The following is a 22,498-nucleotide window of genomic DNA, read 5'->3' on the forward strand; positions in this document are numbered from 1 at the left end:
TGAAGTGAACTGTCTCAGATGATACACAGATATAAGACAAATCTCCCTACATAATTTTTATTTGTATATCTGCTGTCTTCAGCCTTCTACACTGTTTAGAATGCGCACATTGAGTTAGAATTTTTTCTTTATGTTCCAGCATTGGTTGAGCGCCACATTTTTATACTGTTTTATTGATCCACTATTATTCAGCATTTGTGTCGGCTGCTTTTTGTTTTATGTATACAAATGAATTTATGTTAGTAGCGCAGCAATACTGTGATATATTGGTTGTGGAGTCTTGGCATATGCTGTGTGACAGCTGATTGGAGGAACGGCACACACCCTACCCTCCACATAGGCAGAGGAAGGAAGAGACATGCAGAGCTGTGCTGTAAATAAACCAGCTCTCTGCTAATCTATCTTTATGCACCCACACTGACACAAATTTCTAGCTGCTTTTATCTCCTGTGTCGGAGAACTTGTCAGAAGGTATCATGCTGATAGCAGAGGAAAAGAGTAGCAGAAAGACACAGACTTAGGGCTTTGGAGAGATAAGAAAACCTTACAGATATATGTGCCCAGGTCAAATTTCATGAATGGGGTTAAGTCATTTTAATGCCCAGAATAAATTATTTTTGTGACCAATTAAATGAACACCCAAGAGCTTGACTCGCCTAAGCGTTTTGGCACCTTTTTGATGCTGCTTTTCTCCTGCAAGGATGAAAGGCTTTCAGAAAAGCTGGACAAACACCCAGTGTGCATTAGGCCCTAAAATAGCAATATACAATTCTTATATTTGTTCTAAGCTCTAAACACATACAGTGTACATCTTTTTGAAGTCAGATTTCAACATTTCTAAACTTCTCTCTCTCCTTGTGGGGCACAACCGCCATTGAACACCTTATTTATATTTTTTTCCTAAAAACATTGAACCCAAATTTTATAAAGTCTTCCTTTTTAAAACCAACCAATAAAGATAATTAAGAATGCAAACACAAATTATGTCAAAAATCTAAACTTTTTAATCCAAATTGTGTTTCATCAATTGTAATAAAGTGATGGCATTGTGTTTGCTTTTGCCATAAATATCAGTTTTAACAAAAGTGCTATGATGCTAACACAGATATATAAAGCAGACTGACAATTTTACAGCTAATGCAGATTTCAGTCCCAGGACATAATAGTAATAATGGGGACAAAACTGCTACCCTTTACTTCGTGAATACTTACACAGTGCCCAAGGGAAAGTCAATAATGCAACAAACTACCCCATCTGATAAGGTTTCTCTGGGATAACTAATCAGAAGTTGTCTAATACAAAGATTACAACTGCTGAATTATAGGAGATTGCTTGTGCATTCTACAAATGAGCCTGCGGAAATACATCATCATTATATACACATACAGCCTTGCAGAATCTGGAAACTGAAGATCTAATGTGTTTTTGCTCCCCCTAGAACAGGTGCTATTAAACAGCAAGAGTCTGATTTATTGTTCATTAGTGGTTTTTACATAGCATTTCTGCAGCCTATAAATAATTGGAATAGTCAGGACCAGTTTAAAATTCCCATCAATGAAACCGTGCTGTCAGAAGGCTAATTAGAAAAGCTAAACATTCATTTCACAAGACACTACAGGCCATGATGTAAATTTTATTTCGAAGAATAGGATATCATAAATACCACCAAAATACCTAAACAAGAGACCATTTATCTGTGGCGGAAACATTTAACATACAACATTCTAGACACATTTTTAATAATGTGTATTGGATGCAAAATGTTATTGTGCAGCTAGGCTGACTGTGGCGATGGTGCATTAAAGACGTAACAATTATAAATAAATCATGTATAAAACCAGCTATTATGAACATTTCTTCCCTATGTATTTAATAAATATCACTAAAATATTAATAAAAAGCTTAATAAACCCATATAATTTAAAATAACTCTGAAGTAACCCTGTCATTGAGAAAAAAAAAAACAAGGCTACTAGCAAGCAATGCAAACAAGACCACTAGGAAATAGAGAATGCCAATACTTGCTATCCATGCAGCCTGCTCAGCAACAACACTGCAACGTTAACTGTAAACCCTTTGCTGAAGTCCACTGGAAAAGCAACACTGCCAAGGTTGTTAATCTCCTTGGCACCCTGTAGAGCTCACTGGTTTCTTCCACTGCCCTTTACATTAGTACAAGATCAGCGGCTCTGAGAAACAAGAAAATGAATACTCCTAGGAGTGCTGTTTTCCCAGCAAACTTCAGTAAAAGATTTATTTTTTGCATACAACAGATTTTTACTGGCGTCACGAAAGGTATAGCATACATACACAATATCACTTTGCAAGACTGGTACAACAAAATATAAGATATATAACAATGGCAATGTGTCCAGGTAAGTGGTACACAGCAACAACTACAAATCATCAAATTTGCCATACAAAGAAAGGAAGGAAATAAGAGGAAAATAAGGAATAAAGAAAGTAGTAGATATTCTGAAGGGTATGTAAACATATATATATATACACACACACACTGATCAAAAAAATTAAAGGAACACTGAAAACACATCAGATCTCAATGGGGAGAAATATCATGCTGGATATCTATACTGATATAGACTGGGTAATGTGTTAGGAACAAAAGGATGCCATATTGTTTATTGAAAATGAAAACTATCAACCTACAGTGTGCTGAATTTAAAGACACTCTAAAAATTTAAGTGAAAAAATTATGCAGCAGGCTAGTCCATTTTGCTGAAATTTCATTGGAGCAACTCAAAATGGTACTCAGTAGTCTGTATGGCCCCCACATGCTTGTATGCATACCTGACATCGGGGCATGCTCCTTTTGAGACGGATGGTGTGTTGGGGTATTTCCTCCCAGATCTTGACAAGGGTATCACAGAGTGCGGTGCAACCTGGTGGCGTCAGATGGACCAAAACATAATGTCCCAAAGGTTCTATTGGATTTAGGTTAGGCGAGCGAGGGCCATTTAATGGTATCAATTCCTTCATTCTCCAGGAACTTGCTGCATACTCTCACCACATGAGGCTGGGCATTGTCATGCACCAGGAGGAACCCAGGACCCACTGTACCAGCGTGGGGTCTGACAATGGGTTCAAGTATTTCATCCCAATACCTAATGGCAGTCAGGGTGCCATTGTCTAGCCTGTAGAGGTCTGTGCATCCCTCCATGGCAATGCCTTCCCAGACCATCATTGACCCACCACCAAACCAGGCATGCTGAACAATGTTACAGGCAGCATAACATTTTTCCACGGCTTCTCCAGATCCTTTCATGTCTGTCACATGTGCTCCGAGTGAATCTGCTCTCATCTGTGAAAAGCACAGGGCGCCAGAGGCGGACCTCTCAATTCTGGTGCTCAATGGAAAAAGCCAATCACACTCCACGGTGCCGGGCAGTGAGCATAGAGCCCACTCAGGCCACCATCCTGAAGTCTGTTTCTGATTTTTGGTCAGAGAAATTGACACCTGTGGCCTGCTGGAGTTAATTTTGTAGGGGTCTGGCAGTGCTCATCCTGTTGCTCCTTGCACAAAGGAGCAGATACCGGTCCTGCTGATACGTTAAGGTCCTTTTATGGCCCTGTCCAGCTCTCCAAGAGTAACTGCCTGTCTCCTGGATTCTCCTCCATGCTCTTGAGACTGTGGTGGGAGACATAGCAAATCTTCTGGCAATGGCACGTACTGATGTGCCACCCTGGATTATTGGGAATGCCTGTGCAACCTCTATAGGGTCCAAGTATAGCCTCATGCTACCAGTAGTGACACTGACCCTAGCCAAATGCAAAACTAGTACATAACTGTCAGAAAAGATGAGTAGGGAAAAACATTTCAGTGGCCTCCACCTATAAAACTATTTTGTTTTGGAGGCCGTCTCATTATTGCCCATCTACTGACCCTGTTGGTAATTTCATTAACACCAAAGCAGCTGAAACAACCCCTTCTGCTACTTAACTGACCAGATCAATATCCCCGGAGTTTAATTGACTTGATGCTATACTCTGACTTAAAAGTGTTCCTTTAATTTCTTTGAGTAGTATAAAGACCGGAACGTTAGAGGTCTATGGAAACCAGTAAAAGACTTCTTGTAACTGGAAGAGATAAAAGTAGCACTCTGATCAGAGTTGATGACATGTCCGTGTGTTTCTGCTCCTATATTGTCCAATTAGTAGGCAGGCAGGTGACACCACTGTATTCCCTAACTCTAGTTGAGGTGTAAAAATGACAAAGGTGGCTATACAGAATTAGGTAACATTTGTTAAATAGGCTAAAGACAGTTTCAACTATTGTAATAAAATGAAATATATATGATAAAAAATGTAGCACTACCCCTGTAGGAGCTGCATATTTTTTACTGGTTCTTCCCTACAGTGCAGAGGCTACTATTTACACAGGCAACAGTTCATTCACTCTGGCTCCAGTAAAGAGTCTAGGGAATGTTTTTTTAAGATATATTGCTTGTAGAACGTGTAACAGGAGAGGAGTTGGGGTGGTATGGGATACTCCAAAAATGCTGACTTGCAACAGGAGCACACATTTCGCAAGGTGACACTTCTTTGAACAGTCTTTAAGGCCAGAACCAAAGGAGAAGGCCAGAACTGAGACCCTGTAAGAGCTGTCTCATAAAAGTAGAACAGCATACAGTCACTGGGATCCTGAGCTCAGGTCAGCCTCAAAGGGGCAGCAGACCCTGAGGCTAGGAACTTCTCCAGCAGGACAAGAACAGAACTGCTCCAGACCCCAGACTATTTATGTACCCCCAACTACCTATTGGGCACACCTTCCTCGGGATTGGCTGCAGGACAATAAATATTAAAACTGCCCATTTGACCCTCCCAGCCTCGTATGTTCTGGATGTCTCCAGAATTCAGGGGAAAGCAAACAAATCTGCAGCCTGTGAGATTTAGAACAGTCCAGAGAAATCAATAGCTGTTTCAAAGATCACAGAGGAGCCAAAAAGAACAACATTTACATATCATTCCAGCTACCTACCTAGAAAGGTGCTACATAAAGTGTTTTTATATATAAAAACGGGAAAAGGAAAGGAAATATCTAGAACAGAACTTTTTTAAGCAAGTTCCAGGCAGCCCTGGTTAATTTTTCAGAGTGTAGTGTTTACTGGATGCTAAAAATGTATAATAGGTTCAACAGAGTACTAAAAAAACAAGAAAAAAAAAAGATCAACCTTCAGACTAACTATGTATGTCCTTATGTTTATGAATTCAACAGAAATACTGACACTTCATACACTCAGCATACACTGTATGTCCAATGTATATACTGTATGCACCTATGTGTCATCCATGCAAGTTCATGCATCCATGTATACTCTATACCATAGGCCAAAAAAAGTATTATAGTGTATACAATTGCTTTACAAGTCGCACTGTAATTTATTATTAAACAGAAATGCTGAACTTTTCTGTAAAATGTAATGTAAAATGAAAATGTGGAGGCATTTTGTACACTGTTGGTGTACAGAACACCTCCACAAAGGACAGTTTCTGCTTCTTTGATTGGCTCGCTGATTTTCCCAGAACTTAGGCATTTTTCTTTTAAAAAAATGTTGGTGGGATACTCCCTAAGGCTTAACAACCAGTGATACGGTCCTGCCTTTTTATTACCCCTTTCCACAACACAATAGTTGGGAAAGATTAGCAGTTAGTTGGGGGCATTTATGTAACCAGCTCTGATAGCCTGGCAGTTTTTACACTTCAACAATGCCATTCAAAACTGTTAATTTCATAGTTTAATAAATTCTGACACTTACCTTGAAAAGCCGGCTTATTCATGCTAGCCATTCGAGGGCAGTAGTGTTGTCCCGGGAATCCCTGAATATGGACCTCCAATGGAACAGGTCGCACAGATGGACGAAAATTAAACAGTCCCATCTACAATGTAATGGCATAAGACACTATTAAACACCATTTGGATGAAAAACAAATGAAATAGGATCTAGATCTTCTTTTGTAAAAAAAAAAAAAACAAAACAAAAAAAAGTCTGGCATTACAAATAATGTAGATGCTGACATTTAACAAACGGATACTTACTAGTCCAAGAGTCCAGCGCTGCTTTCACCTGGGCCAGTTCTTCATGTTCTTTGGGTCCCTGTTTCTGCGATCTTGCTTGGGGAAGCAAGCTGTGACTTTCTGCAATTTCACTAATTGTACTTGTGACGTGTCCTATGAGGAGTGCGAATGTGGGAACGGGTACCTGTTAGAAATAGGTAACCGCTCCCAAAAAAAAAATACCAAAAGTGGTAGAGGAGGAGTGAAAGCAGAACTTCCTATTTAAGGTGAACTTCTGCTTTAATACAGAGTTTGAATTCACAGGACTCTGTTGTAGAGAAAAATGTAAACATGTCCAGGAAAATAAGTTGTATTTATAGCTACTACAAAGCTTGTTCACTGGTTTATAACCATAATGTTTCCTAAACAGTAACTAAAACAAGCGGGCAGGTTTTTTCAGTAGTTCCGAGTGCATCCAAAGGAATCACAAAAGTCTGCACTATGAGTAGCAGGAGGGACATAGGAAGTTCTTAGATAAGATGATAGACCCAGCTACCAATTGGGAGTGATAATGCACATCACACGCATCTGATACAAAAAAGTAAATAGTGAGCTAATTGAAATAATAGTGTGGACAAGATAAAGTTACATGTCATTTTTACCCTGTTAACCCAAAACAAAGCTCACCTACCTGCCCAATGCCCAACCAATCAGCAAGATCTCTAGCATTTGCCAGAGCTGTTGACAAACCAACAACCCGCACGGTCTTCTCTGTGTGTGAGGAAATAAAGTTTGTTCGGGACACAATAACTTCAAGTACAGGTCCTCTTTCATCCCCTAAAAAAAAAATAAAACGTGTCACACAATGTACTGTTCATTGACAAACTGATTTCCTTCGGCAACATCTAAAATGCTTTTGCTAGTTGGATTTGGCATTACTTACCAAGCAAATGGATTTCATCAATGACTAGAATGGCCACCTTCTGTACATAACTTCTGTTCTGCCAGCTCCTGCTGACCCCATCCCACTTTTCTGGGGTCGTGACAATGAGGTCAGCCTCAGCAATAGCTCTCATATCAGGAGTGACATCACCCGTCAACTCAACAACTCTGTTAAGAAGCAAAGTTTTTGATTGATGTGAATAAATGTAGGCCACTGCAATATGGTTTAAAAATGAATGTCTGAACATTTCCTACTAGATAAGTTGAATTTTTAAATGGCTTATACACTCAAAATTTTGAGCAAGAGAGTTACCTAATTTTGTAATTATATATTATCTATTTTCTTTCTTTCAATATCAAGTTTGTAAGAAATATAAGGAAAGGGCGGGCGTAGCTTATAAACACATATAGGGCTATAAAGCTATCCTATGAGATGTCCATGGGATGCTTAAGCTGGCCACACATAGATCAAAATTTGGCTGGTTCAGCAGGAACTGGACGAATTTTGGTCCATGTATGGGCTAGCTGGTTGTACACAAATCAATTCATCGATCAACTTGTGTACAACCAGAATGCCGGCAAAATAAAATAGCTCATCGGCACGGATTCCCCCATCCACATTGAATGTATGGATGGGGAAGTGGATTCATTTTTTTGTTGAACCCTCTGGTATGGCCTGCATAGAAGGAAGGAAGAGGAAGAGAACATTCACTATTCATTGTCTTTGGAGAGGGTGGGCAGACCTGGAGGTAAGCAGCGTTATATTTGATATGGTTTTCTGTTCTGTGTGAATGAAATGCCCCCCAACCCCTGCCTAAGTGTGTAAGTTTATATGAGAAAATGTAAGTGTACCACTATTGTTACAGGTATGCTGTACTCAATGTAACTTTGGAAATACAAATTAAAATGTATATGCAAAACTCACAAATGCACACTTAAGCACACTTCTGCAACAAATTGTCATTTGAGTTGACAACATTTTGTCAGCCTTGATTAGTCCCATTTGTGTGCATAATATGTATTACTGTTATACTAGTCCTGAAGATAAATAATACCTCATTAATGAAATCTCATCATGATGTCAAGCTTAGTGTTCAGCAGCCAATTGCTAACTAGCAAGTGGAAGAAAAATAGAAGCAGCACAGCACAGGAAAAACAATAAGCGTTTCAGTCCATTAGCTGCTATGATAATTGCTTGCCCAAACTAAAATACTAAATCTTATGACCTTGCACAGGCTACACATAAAAAAAGATTGTACAAAGAACTAAGCCACTTGCTCAAGCAAACAAAACAAAATGCAAACCACAAGTCATACATATTTAAATTTCTGCATTTGCTGAAAAACACAGTTTTAGATTTACAAGTGTGCCTCGTGGAAACACACAGCAAGTATTCTTTACTTTTTTCAATTTTGTTATCTTGCAGCCCGATACTACAGTTATTTAAATTCATTTTTTCTCATTAATCCACACTCAGTACCCCACAATGACAAAGTGGGCACAGCATTTTAGAAATCTCTGTGACTTTATTAAAAAAATATGAACTTAAAAAACTGTAGTATCAAGCTGCAACATAACAAAATTGAAAAAAGTGACGGGGGTCTGAATACTTTATGAAGGCACTGTATGTCCAAAAAAAAACACCATATAAAGGCTATTCTTGCAGATTTAGAACAGGAATTACAGAACTCTAGATTTAGGCTATATAACCGATAATAATTTGTGTGAAAATATATGCATATGCTGTCATCTGAAAAATGAAAGTGATTTTAAACCCTCAGTTTGTTTAAGCACTTCCATCAGCTAATTTAATCACTCACCAAGTATGTAGCGTCTTTATCTATTAATCTTTGCCTATGTTCCAGTTTTAAGTGTTCAAGATAACTCGTTTCTCTTGCAGCATCAAATGTAGCCAGCCTTGCATACAGGGACTACAAGTTGAGTCTCCCTACACTACTAGAAGTAGAAATGCACAGCCCCATAGCCTAGGATGGCAAGATAATCCAGTGTTCCTCCTTCCCTTCTCTAAGCTAACAGACCAGCTAGAGACTAGACTGCAACATTGTTAATGCTTTGCTATGAAGACCGGATGTTAAGGAAAGCAGCACAGAGACAGCATGCAGCATTGAAAGTTGTAAACTTGCAAGTTCTATGGTAAGAATTTTAACAACTAGTGTACAGGGAAAGTTTAATTTATTTTGCTTAATGTGTTCAGCTAAAAAATGCTGAAGGTTAATACTACTTTAAGTATAGAACCATGGAAACATTACTTTTTTTTTTTTTTTTTTTTACAATATATGAATAGGAAAACATTAGATCTTTGTTCAAATAATACTTACAGATAAAGGCAAAATATTTGAATAAGAACACAAGAAACATTTGACTTTTTTAACGAGTTATTCAACAAAAACATCACCAGATGTAATGATGTACTATGGAAAAAGTAAGCATACCCTTAGCAACAAAAGCTGGTATTGTCCCCTGTAACTTTTTCTAGGCATTTTATAACTACTTATCAGTTTCTGACATTAAAAAGTGTTTGTTACCCCAACATTTCATATTCCTAATATTTGCCTGCTGTACGATGTATTATGTATTGCTCCTGCCAGTCCCTCTGCTTTCCTATTAAAAACTGACCACACTAAGAGGGAGAACACACCATATTATGCTGGGAAAAGCCCGCTTTCCTCCAATGATCAGACTTGTCCTGACACAGCCTGTCCCTGGGAAGCTCAGTGTACTGCTGCTTCTCCTCCCCACAGCGCTTATGCAGCTGAGAACAGATGGAATGTGATCACTTATATTTTTTTTTTTATATCTATACAAAAATGTTTTGCCTTAAATTTCTATCTTAAACTGAATGGGTTGTTTTACAAGGTGATCGTTTACAATCAACATTTAACATTGAGTGATTTTATTTTTTAAAATCCAAAATGAAGGTACATTTTGAACTATTTATTTGTGCAAAATTCTTTCAAATGCAAGGTGTTTGTGGGTTTCAATGTACTAAATGCCTGCTTCCAAATTCCCTACAAAGTTTTTCTAAGAATCAAGCTAGGGCAGGCTATAACCCCTACTTCTTTTTTTTCCCTAGTGCCTTTCTTTAGTGGATTTGCTAGTGTTCTTTGGATAATTATTATGTTGAAAGACTAATTTCCGGTTCAACTTTAGCTTTTGGACATGCAGAATGTACAGTCAGCTTAATGACTGCCAGCTGCCAAGGCCATGAAGCGGAAAAGCAACCCCAAACCATAAAATTTTCACTCCCATGCTTCACAGTTGCTTTATCTCAAATACTGTCTTTGGTTTGCGACAAACATTTCTACTGTTACTGTGGCCAGACAATTCTATCTTTGATTGATCAGTCTTCAGCACATGGTTTCAGAGGGCCTGGTCTTTGCCAACATGTTCAGTAGCAAACCATAATCTTGGTCTAGTGTTTTTTTTTACAGCAAACCCCTTTCTTAACAAACCTCTGATGCAGTTGGAATTGGTGCAATCTATTTCTAACTGTATATGCATGCACTTTGACCCTAACTGTTGAAGAGTTACCTGAATATTCCATATTCATACTTTTGGGGTTCTTAAATACATATTTTATCATTCAGAGGTCAGCTTTTGTGTTGAATTTGCTAGGATGGACAAATTAGCAGTAGTGTTAAATCTATGCCATTTGTAGAGTACGATGGAATGATTGATTTTTCAGATTAATTGGCAATCTTTTTAAATTCCCAGACAGACTCATAAGCATCCACAACTTTCTGTCTGAGGGTGTTGGAGAAATCTGTTAATCTTGGCTTGGGGGACACCATGCATATCAGTAGCAAAGACAACACCGCACCCTAGATATCTGAGCTTTCAAGACAGGATTCACCTGCATCCTCTCTAGTGCAGCTTCTAACCATTGTCACCTAATCTGAAACCCTTAATTTATTCTAATGGGTCTGATGTGGTGATAAAAAATGGGGTGTATTTAGTTTGTTAAAATGACAAATTTGCAATTTTTTTAATTTAGATCTAAAAAAATAAAAACATATACCAATGTTATTGACACGTGTTCAAGTTGATCACCTTTAACTGTAGGTGCTATCTGAATCTAGATTAATTGTTTGGCTTTTCAAATAAGGTACAAAAAACAACAATTTCTATGGGGTGTACTTATTTTTCACATCATAGTAATTGTTAAAGTCATTGTTAAATTGAATGCATCTTGTCACACAGTGAGGTCGGGCATTTCCTCCAAAATCAAATTACAGAGCAGTAGGATATATATCCTTTTTATGAATTTTTTTGCCAGGTCCCCTGCCCGCTTGCCATTTTTCCAAATGGCCCAGGTGGTTGCTCGGTCTACCCTGCCATTTACTGAAATGACAAGAAGAGCCACTGTCAATCCAAAAGTCTTTTTGGGGTTTTAGTGATATTTTAATTATAACACTTTGTAAAAAATACTACATGCAATTATGCAATTTTATGACTTCTTCTTTTGAGTGAGTAAATAATATTTGGTTGTGAATTAGGAGAAATTGTTACAAAACAGTATACCTATGCACACAATTCATTTACGTTTAAGTACAGAAATAAAAATCTTTAACATAAACAGAAATCTTGAAATTAGAGGAAATAAAAATATGGAAAGCAAGGAGGAACTGTTGCGACATACATGGGGCTCAGGGATAAAAGCAGACTTAATGTCACCTAGCATATGAATGTATAAAACTACAGCTTCTGATAATATCAGATTGAATTTAACATGACACTTACTTTTTACCAAGCTTTTCTTCTATTCTCACTTTCCAGTCCTCCATTCTTTCACGGACTAGAGCCTTCAGAGGAGCTATGTAGACTGCCTATACACAAACAATTAAAGCAGATGGTTATTAGGAGTAAATGTTAAAATAGAAGTTCACCCTAAAAATAAAATCTCCAAATCTACTGGCATCCACAATCTAAGACTAACTTATCTAGCCCTGTAAAGAAGAAATTGCTATACATAACTTTTCTGAAGCAGCTCAGGTCTAATCCCATGCAGAACTGTCAGCGACGGCTTTTCTGCGGAGGTGGGTGCAGAGGAGGCAGCCAACAACAGAAGCTCCATAGTAACTCTATGGGTGACATCACTTCCCATCCGTCGGCTTTCTCTTCTGCAGAGCTTCTGCCACTGGAGACCAGACCAAAACGGCTTCAGAAAAGGTATGTATAGCAATTTCTTCTTTACAGGGTTTAAATTGGTTAGTCTTAGATTGTTGATGCCAGTAGATTTAGAGATTTTATTATTAGGGTGAACATGCACTTTCAAGAGAGGGATTTCAGTTGTGAAAGTTTGTGGTTGTTTATAGTTTTTATATATACTTACATAAAGATTTTTGACTTGCCTGTAAAATGGTTTTCTTACAGGACACACGCAAAATACTTTTAGGGTGAAAATTCTATGCCTCGCAACATGTAAGGTAAGCCTTCCAAGTGCTTGGAAAGCGGTCTTCCTTGAGACGACGCTCACACTGGGGTAGGCGAGCCACCGTCTGAACCCCCACTGCCACCCGATGTGTACAGTGAGCCGCGCTGAAGGGAGACGGCGTCCGGCTGTCTGAAAGCATAGCAGGCAGGAGTCCTGCGCTGCAGGCCACTGGGCTTTCGGAGTCCCCTCCTGCCTGCACCAATGCCCGAGCTTCCTGACTCCCCTCCTGCCTCCACCGGCGGAAGCTGTGACAGAATGAGAGCCTTTTGACGACTCTTCCTCCATGAACTGGTGCTTTGTGACTGGTAAGCCTGCTTTCAGGGGGAATCTAAGAGAAGCCTGACAGAGGGAGCTTATTGAAGGAGGGATATAATTGGGAAGTCCCCTGAGCTATTCAAGCATATTACTCTCCTCCTGGCGCCATCTCTTGGGGGGGTTTCCTTTGGAGAAGAGGGAAATGACAGATTCTGCATTTGGACTAAAAAGGAAAAGACTCGAGCAGAGCCAGACGGTTCCTTTATAACTGGCAACATATGGTTGTATTGCTGCTGCAATCTGCATCCGAATGCTGCACACCTTGTAGCCCTCTACCACTATATGCTCAGCTATATGCTTTATTCCTTGCTCCTAGCTAGTGGTCCCCCCTTTCTTACTCCATAAAGTGGATATCAGCATCTCTACAAAGGGACTTCTTAGAGTTCCCCCTTGAGGAGTTGGGGAATGGAGATTGGAGAAGGGCCCTATCTGGTAATTGATCAAAGCAAGATATTTGGAGTTGCATGACATAAAAAGTGAAAAGGTCTACGTTTATTCCTGGCCTTTGCAGGCTGTGTCCACATCTCTCTTAACAGTAAACTGTTCAATGCTACTACCTAGCCATTTACCTCTAATAGTTAGTTATCCACGATTGCTTAGGTATTTATGTTTCCTTTCTTCCATCCCGCAGCTGAAACCATCTGAGGCTGAAGATGAGAGGTAAATCAAATAAAGCTAACAAAGTAACCCAACCTGCCCCTAGCCTGTGGGGGTATCCAGCGTTACATGTCAGCAGAGACTAGTATGTTGGAAGAGGAGCTAGGTAGCCCTAAACAAGGGGCCTCAGTGTGGTAAGGGATGGGAAAGCAAAGACCGATAACGGAAGAACTTCCAGTTGGGAGGACCAGCGGCCTGGGGGCAACTAGACCAAAAAGTACTGGAAGTAACCCCCAGGGGGGACCTAAAGCGCAAAATGGGGGTCTTAAACAAGGGAGCTTAGTCTCAGCAGCGGAAGGAGATGCTAGCTTTTCAGGAAGTTCAAGCAAGTATGCTCCTCATTAAAGAAGCTTTAGCCGGGTAGCTGTCGAAAATGGAAACATCTTTGAAAACAGATATAGCTGCAGTCCGGGCAGATATTGGTTGATTATTGGAGGAAATGAGTGAACAGATGAAGTCTCTGCAGAGAGCTAATAGATCCCTACTATATAAATTAGAGTATTAGGAAAATCAAAGTCGGAGGAAAAATGTGCGAATCTGATAACAGCGGATCTGATAATAGTAATACGTGGTCTCTTTAATCCTCTGCTGGGAAAGAAGCCCCCAGAAATTCCAAGGTGGGAGGGTGGGAGGATACCGAAGCCAGGCTGGGGATGCCCAAAGAGATGTGATTGTGAGGTTCCATTATGTAGAGGAAAAGACGATAATCATGGAAATGGCCGGAATTCGGCTGGGATTACTTTCGAAGGAGTACATCTACAGTTATATGATGATCTTTCGGCTGAAACTTTGGCAAGAAGGAGACCCCTGACAGAGCAAATGTGGGCTCCTAACATCTCATATTGCTGGGGTTTCCCAGCCTGCCTCAAAGGGAAAAAAAGACAGCTGCACTGCAGTTTTGAGATTCCCAGAAGATCTAAGAGAATTTTGTAGCAAGTTGAATCTATTACCTCCAACCGTTCCAGGATAGGAGGAGATCATAGATGCACCAATGATGTTAGGGGGGGATCTGTGGTCTCGGGTGGAGGGAGGAAGGGGAGGTGGGAGGGGAGAGCAGGTAAATGAGGGAGAAAAAAGAGGGAAGAAAGGAAAGAAGAAAGAGGGAATACAATGACATTTGGTATTAAGAGACTCATGCAGATGCATGAAGTTATGGACAGGAGGTGGCACTTAGTTGTACGTCACCAGATCGATCCGTACACTGAAAAAGATCTGGACAATTGTTCAGCCCTCCAAGGGGAAAACCTCCTTGGGAAGGGTGATGGGATGGGGTTTGTTTTCTTCCTTTTTTTTTTTCTCCCCTCTCCAGAAAAAGATATGACAGAACCAAATGCAAACATGCAACCATGTGTCATTACTATCTTTCCTTGAGAAAGGGAACCTTTGAGGAACCCAAATTTTGGTTTCAAATGCGTTATGCAATTTCACCATAAACACATGAGAAACAGTTATTTGGAGTGCTAGTGACTTTGCATCCTTGCATTTGGTTCTAGCAAGACAAGGCCTGAGTACCCCAAGCAGTGGTTCATCCCAACACAGAATGTGGGGTGAAAATCCACCCAAAGCATTGAAGTGTCTGTATTGTTCATTACACTGGCCGCTAGGGCTGGGGCAGAGACATCTTTAGGAGAAGGTCGTTCAGATATGTGGTATTGTGTTCTCCTTGAGAGCACAGCAGCATGAGGATCAGGGTGAGCACCTTTGTAAAGACCCAGGGAGCCATGGACAGGCCAAAGGGAAAAAACACATTCGTGCTACGAATCAATATATATAGGTCACACTTGTACATAAGTGATAAAGGTATAATAGATTAATAAGGTAAAGTCCAATCCAAACAAAAGTCAGTTTTGTGTTGTGAAATGAGTGACTCCTCAGTGACAAATTCACAGCAATTAGGGTGCAGGTGATCCCACCACCATATCTGGATTGGCTCCTTACCAGAGAATGGAAATGTAAGGGCATGTAAATGGCAAAATCCAGATGAGAGATTACCCAAATAGGATCCCACCTATATGCCCAAAGTAGGGGCTCAGTGTCCAGGGACTATCCCCAGGCTGGGGGGAGCTAAGTGTAAGAGGGGTGGGAGCTCACATAGGGAAGGGGCAAAGCTCCAGACTCACTACACCAAGGGTACTAACTTATTTCCAGGTAAATACCCAATAGGGAGGAACTCCCTGCTTTGCCTATTTTGGAAAGGCATACCCCCTCCTCCATGCAGAAGGTCTTCATGGACTGGAACTACTGAGATTTGGATCTCCACTGCCCTGGACCTGTGGAGCACTTTACAACTAACTGTACTTCATTGTGCTGCTATACCAAGGGTAAACTCCACATGCAGAGTCCAATGTCAAAGGAAACACTACAGGCTGGTCCCACATCTTCCAAGAAGCAGGGTTTGAGTATGGTTCCATGAAGCACTGCTGATGGGCAAGTGATCTAGAAGCTGCAATCATGTTGCGATAGTGGCATCAATGCAGTCAGAGAGAGAAGGGGTTTTTACATGTGAATTTTTTTCAGAAAAATTGCCATTACAAGCTATCAATAGACAGACCCAAGACTGAAGACTCTTAGGAGCCCAAGGTGTTTTAGAATGTGAGCTGTCCTAACAACTTTGGTTGCCAGTGACCTCATCTGAAGGTGGCAGCATATAACCCATAGTCAAGGCCTAAAGCTGCCTGGATCTTGTACTGTACAAATAAGAAATAACTGGTTATTTACTGCAATTATATTGCCATATTGACACTAAGTAGGTAGCGCGTGGTAATACTGTGAAACAAAGTGAGAAAGAAACACTTATTGGTTGCTGTGAAAAATATAGCAATGGTCATGCAGTAGGTGTGTTTAAAGCCCAACTCTGGGAAACATAAAAAGGATTGAAGCCGCACTGCACAGGTTAATTGTTAATTTAGATCTAAGGGGCATAGCTAGGATTTACTTATCTGATACTCTGGTCCACCATGTGTCTTCTCCCCCAGCCTCCATTGGTCTAAGGTCCTGACACTGACATGATCAAGACCAATGCCGGGTCAATAACCCTGCATTACATGTGATGGCGCCAATGGAAAGTCCACCTTTGGAGCATGGGGGGGAGTGCCACTTGTCAGTGAAGCTGCAAATCAGGTGAGTTTAAGTGCAAACACTATCCTCTAGACTACATGAGCAGTTAATCCTTGCGGGCACAGACCCACTGCAAGGAATAATTTTTAAATTACCTGGAGTTGGGCTGCTGTCCCCTATTACAGGAGAAATTACGACATTTCCAGTTCACATTACAGGGGGGGGGATTGGTGCACTGGAATGATTCCTGTATGATTCTGAAGGTTTAATTATAGGGGTGAATAAAGTGTATCTTTACACAGGAACCAATCAACATTATCAAGTCACATGTTATATAAAATAATGGGTTTCCAAGGCTTTACTGACTCAGAAAACAACTTTTAAAGTAAACCTGTCACAAGAGTAATATGGAGACTGCATTTGCTGACAACCTTTTGAAATGCTAGCTGCCAGACTGTTTTGCTCACTTACTGGCTTCAATATTTTCTGGGTCACTAACCCAAAAAAAGTATGCAAGTCAGAGGTCCTTGTCTGCATATTTATTTTGGGTTAGTGACTTAAACAATTGAAGGCCAGAAAAAAAGGTTAACAATAGCATTTGCTATGTTTTTTTCATGACAGGTTCCCCTTAAACCAGTGTCTGTTTTTAAGTTCAAAGTCCATAGTTCATCCTAAAAAATGCAATTGACTGATCTTTTCTTTTAAAGATTTTTCTCTTTTGAGTTTTATGTCTCAGGAATATTTTCTTTAGGGTTTTCTTTAAAATGTTTTAGTGCACATACCAATGTGCACTACTTGGAAGATTAAAAATATCAAACCCCTACTAAATAATCCGCCGGTCACTCGCGAACGTCGGTTACACCGGGAGAAAGGCAGGCGGCTAATGTAAACAAAGCCACCTGTCTTTCTCCCCTGTGTAACAGCAAAGATCATACGGTCCTGCTATGTAGGACCATAGATCTCTGCTGTTACATCACAAGCCACATCCAATCACAGTTAGAAGCACGCCCCTAGGGACACACCTAACCCCTCCCTCTCCAATAAAGTTAACCCCTTCCCTGCCAGTGTCATTTTTACAGTAACAGTGCATATGTACAGTATAGCACTGATTACTGCAGTAATGTCACTGGTACCCCCAAAAGTGTCAAAAATGTCAGTCAAGGGTCCGATCTGTCCACTGCAATGTCGCAGTCCCGCAAAAAAAATTGCAGATCGCCGCCATTACTCGTTTAAAAAAAAACAATAAAAATGACAAAAATCTTTCCCTTAGTTAGTAAACGCAATAACTTTTGCGCAAACCAATCAAAATACGCTTTTTGCAATTTTGTTTACCAAACATATGTAGCAGAAAACAAATTGGCCAAAAATGTTAAAAAATTTTGATTTTTACATTTTTTTGGGGGAATTTCATATAAAAAAAATGTGAAAAATATTGTTATTTTTGCAAAATTGTCGCTATTTTTTTGTTTATAGCGTATGATCAAAAAATCACACAGGTGATCAAATACCACCAAACGAAAGCTCTGTTTGTGGGAAAAAAAGGACGTCAATTTTATTTGGGTACAGCGTTGCACGACTGCGCAATTGTTCGTTAAAGTCACGCAGTGCCGAATCGCAAAATAGGCCCTGGTCAGGAAGTGGGTAAAATCTTCCGGGCGTTAAGTGGTTAATTTACTGCAAAAAATATATACTATATGTGCCATAAGATATATGAATTTTTGAATAATATTGATAAATAAATCTGACCTGTTACTACCCTCCTCAAGCGTGACATAAATGTGCCTTTGGAAAAACAGTCTACATGTTCAAACATGCAACAAACAGGATTTGCAAACATAACAATAAACTAAAGTTCAAGACCTTAGATGTTGGATACTTGTTGAAGATTCTGAAGATTGCCAGTTCTGCAGCAACAGTCTTCCCTGAACCAGTTGGAGCTCCAAGTAGAACATTTGAGTCTGTGTGGTACAGGGTATGGAAGATCTGTGTCTGAACAGGGTTAAAGTGAGTAAACTTGTACAAGGCTTCATATTCTCTATGTCCCAAAGCTGTCACAGGCAATGGTTGCAAGTCCAACAACTCTGCAACAAAAAGTAATCAAAATAAATATATTGTAAGAATGGTTACATCTAAGAATAATATATTACAATAATAATAGTGCTCAAAAACAGAAAATGCAGTATTGTTGGTGAATTAAGTAGCAGGAGAAGAGGAGCACCTTTGGCTTGCATTACTGCTTGCATTACTGTGAATAAAGCAACATAGTCTGTGTGACATCCAAATAATAATTTTAAATACTCTGCATCAACTGATATTCTAACAGCGTGCTACCCAAAATGCACATTTCTGAGTACATCACAATGGGCATGGAAATGTCCTGTTCACATCTCAGTAGTGATCCATGAAGAAAAAGCCCATCAGCTAAGCTGGATTTTCTTGGTTGATTGACTGGTGTTATGTAAAAAGTGTGCTGGACTGGATAAATAAAGTAAAGCTGCAAACCTTAGAAAAAAATGAGGTGTGAAAGCAGAAAAAGCAGGTGCGCTAAACTTATAAGGGTTATCCCCTTTGGGTTAGGAATGAACCAATAACGTGATTCAAATAACTGTGAAAACAAATGGTATTACACATTGACGGGAGTCAAAAGTGTTAAATGTAACCAAATTGAAAGTGCCACAGTGCAAAACTGAACTGACGTGCTACGAATCAATATATATAGGTCACACATGTACATAAGTGATAAAGGTATAATAGATTAATAAGGTACAGTCCAATCCAAACAAAAGTCAGTTTTGTGTTGTGAAATGAGTGACTCCTCAGTGACAAATTCACAGCAATTAGGGTGCAGGTGATCCCACCGCCATATCTGGATTGGCTCCTTACCAGAGAATGGAAATGTAAGGGCGTGTAAATAGCAAAATCCAGATGAGAGATTACCCAAATAGGATCCCAGCTGTAAAGCCCCACTCAGAAGAGAGGATAAGCCTCTTACCAGATAGCTCTTAGATTAGGGCTATTCGCACACTCTCCTGAAGATGGATGGTCTCCCTTTATTGGTAACCTGGATCTGGATATGTCCCCTCTGGTGCCTTTGAATGTCCAGCAGCCGAGCCGCCGCAGGACCCGGATGTTCGGCGGACAGAGGAGGACGTGTCCAGAGTCACCGCTGTCCACAGAGCAGAAGCGCCTCCACCACACAGACGCGTTCTCCCCGCCTCTGATTAGTGGAGGCGCTTCTGCTCTGTGGACAGCGGTGACTCTGGACACGCCCTCCTCTGTCCGCCGAACATCCGGGTCCTGCGGCTGCTCGGCCGCTGGACATTCAAAGGCACCAGAGGGGACATATCCAGATCCAGGTTACCAATAAAGGGAGACCATCCATCTTCAGGAGAGTGTGCGAATAGCCCTAATCTAAAAGCTATCTGGTAAGAGGCTTATCCTCTCTTCTGAGTGGGGCTTTACAGCTGGGATCCTATTTGGGTAATCTCTCATCTGGATTTTTCCATTTACACGCCCTTACATTTCCATTCTCTGGTAAGGAGCCAATCCAGATATGGCGGTGGGATCACCTGCACCCTAATTGCTGTGAATTTGTCTGACCACAGACAAATTTGAGCTATATGGCATTAACTCAATTTGCCATGTTTGGAAGAAGAAAAATGCTGACTATGACCCTAAGAACACCATCCCTACAGTCAAGCACAGAGGTGGAAACATTATGCTTTTGGGCTGTTTCTCTGTTAAAGGTACAGACTGACTTTGCCGCATTGAGGGGCCAATGGACAGGGACATGTATTGTAAAATCTTGGATGACAACCTTCTTCCCTCATCCAGAACACTGAAGATGGGTAATGGATGGGTCTTTCATCATGACCTGACCCAAAACATACTGCCAAGACAACAAAGGAGTGGCTCAAGAAGAAGCACAGTAAGGTCAGGGAGTGGCCTAGTCAGTCTCCAGACCCTAATCCTATAAAAAAAATGTATAAAGGGAGCTGAAACTTAAAGGTTGCCAAGAGACAGCCAAGAAACCTTAAGGATTTAGAGAAGATCGGTAAAGAAGAGTGGACCAAAATCCCTCCTGAGATGTGTGCAAGTCTGGTAACCAACTACAAGAATTGTCTTAACTCTGTGCTTGCCAACAAGGGTTTCTCCACCAAGTACTAAGTCATGTTTTGCTTGGGGATCAAATACTTATTTTACTCACTGAACTTCAACTCAATTTATAACATTTGTATCATGTGTTTTTTTTTCAGGATTTTTGTTTCATATTCAGTCTCTATCATTTAAAATATACCTATGATAACATTTATAGTCCCCTAATTTTATTGTAAATGGGCAAACTTACAAAATCTGCAGGCGATCATTTATTTTCCCCACTGTAAAAACAGAATGCAGTGCTTTGCAAATCTCACAAACCCAAATTATATTCACAATAGAAAATATGTCAAATGTTTAAACTGAGAAATTATACCATTTTAAGAAAAAATAAGGTAATTTTGAAATTGATGGCAGCAACATGTCTCAAAAAAGTTGGGACATGGCAACAAAAAGCTGGCAAAGTAAGTGGTACTAGCAAAGAAGAGCAGGAAGAACATTTTGCAATTAATTAGGGTAATTGGCAGCAGGTCAGTAACATGACTGGGTATAAAATAGGGCATCTTAGAGATTCAGAGTGTCTCAAAAATAAAGAGGGATGGAGGTTCACCAATCTGTAATAAACACACATCTAAACATTGTCAAACAATTTTCAGACTTTAGATATAATATCACCTACAGTACATATTATCAAAAGATCCGGAGAATCTGGAGAAATCTTTGCACAAAGGACAAGGCTGAAACACAATATTGGATGCCCATGATCTTCAGACACTCAGACGGCCCTGTGTTAAAAACATTCATGATTCTGTGATGGATATCACTGCATGGGCTTAGGAATACTTCCAAAAATCACTGTCTGTGAACAGTTCGCCACGCCATCTAAAAACTAAAGGTAAAGCTCTATCATGCAAAGAAGAAGCCAAATCTGAACATGATCCAGAAATGTCACCATCTTCTCTGGGCCAAAGCTCATATAAAATGGTCTGTTACAAAGTGGAAAACTGTACTGTGGTCAGACAAAGTTAAATTTGTTATTCTCTTTGGCAATTATGGGCACCGTGTCCTCTGGACTAGAGAGGAAAGGGTTCATTCTCTGTTATGGGGGTGCATCATTGCATATGGAATGGGCAGCTTGCACATCTGGAAAGGCACCATCAATGATGAAAAGATATATCCAGGTTTTAGATCAGCATATGCTCCCATCCAGACAACATCTTTTTCAGGGAAGGCCTTGCATATTTCAGCAGGACAATGCTAAACCTCATACTTCAACTATGAAAATAGCATTGATTCATAGTAGAAGAATCCAGATGCTCAACTGGCCTGCCTGCAGTCCAGACTTTTTACCAATTCAAAAAATTTGGCACATCTTGAAATAAAAAATACAACACAGAAGACCCCGGAGTGTTGAGCAGTTACAATCCTATATCAGGCAGGAATGGAGCAACATTACTCTCCCAAAATTCCAGCAACTGGTCTCCTCAGTTCCCAGACATTTACAGAGTAATATTAAAAGAAGAAGGGATAATACTCTATGGTAAACATGGCCCTGTCCCAACTTTTTCGACACGTGTTGCTGACATCAATTTCAAGATTACCTTATTTTTTTTCTTAAAATAGTACAATTTTTTAGTTTAAACATTTGATATGTTTTCTATTTTGACTAAAAAATGGATTTTTGTAAAATCTTACCGTAAAATCCTTTTCTCTTAGCTCATTGACAGACGTAGTCCTCGGTGATACACCACCTTCGGGTTATGTTGCCTCCACAGGAGCAGGACTAGACAGGAAATTAAAAAGCTCTGGCCACACCCTAGGGGCAGTCCCAGAGGGTATATCCTCTCTCTCTCTCTGCCTCAGCAAATCAGTTATGTGAAAAAGCAGTCTTTAGAGATTTTAACCCAACCCAACTCAAAAACAGAGGGGCGGGGACTACGTCTGTCAATGAGCTAAGAGA

The 22,498-nt window shown here is 40.1% G+C and overlaps 1 protein-coding gene across 1 annotated transcript in view; it reads right to left on the minus strand.

Moving 5' to 3' along the window:
• The window catches only part of ASCC3 (activating signal cointegrator 1 complex subunit 3), a 1,118,804-nt gene that overhangs the window by 193,197 nt on the left and 903,109 nt on the right, over positions 1-22,498 (minus strand). Inside the window, exons 24-28 of the mRNA XM_082251201.1 lie at positions 18,301-18,521; positions 11,718-11,803; positions 6,958-7,124; positions 6,706-6,851; positions 5,776-5,896 (exon numbers count right to left, since the gene is read on the minus strand). Of these exons, the coding sequence (XP_082107327.1) occupies positions 5,776-5,896; positions 6,706-6,851; positions 6,958-7,124; positions 11,718-11,803; positions 18,301-18,521 (741 nt within the window). The remainder of the gene's footprint in view (positions 1-5,775; positions 5,897-6,705; positions 6,852-6,957; positions 7,125-11,717; positions 11,804-18,300; positions 18,522-22,498) is intronic.

Source organism: Pelophylax lessonae, assembly GCF_965119305.1.
Source record: "Pelophylax lessonae genome assembly, chromosome: 3".
NCBI lineage: Eukaryota > Metazoa > Chordata > Amphibia > Anura > Ranidae > Pelophylax > Pelophylax lessonae.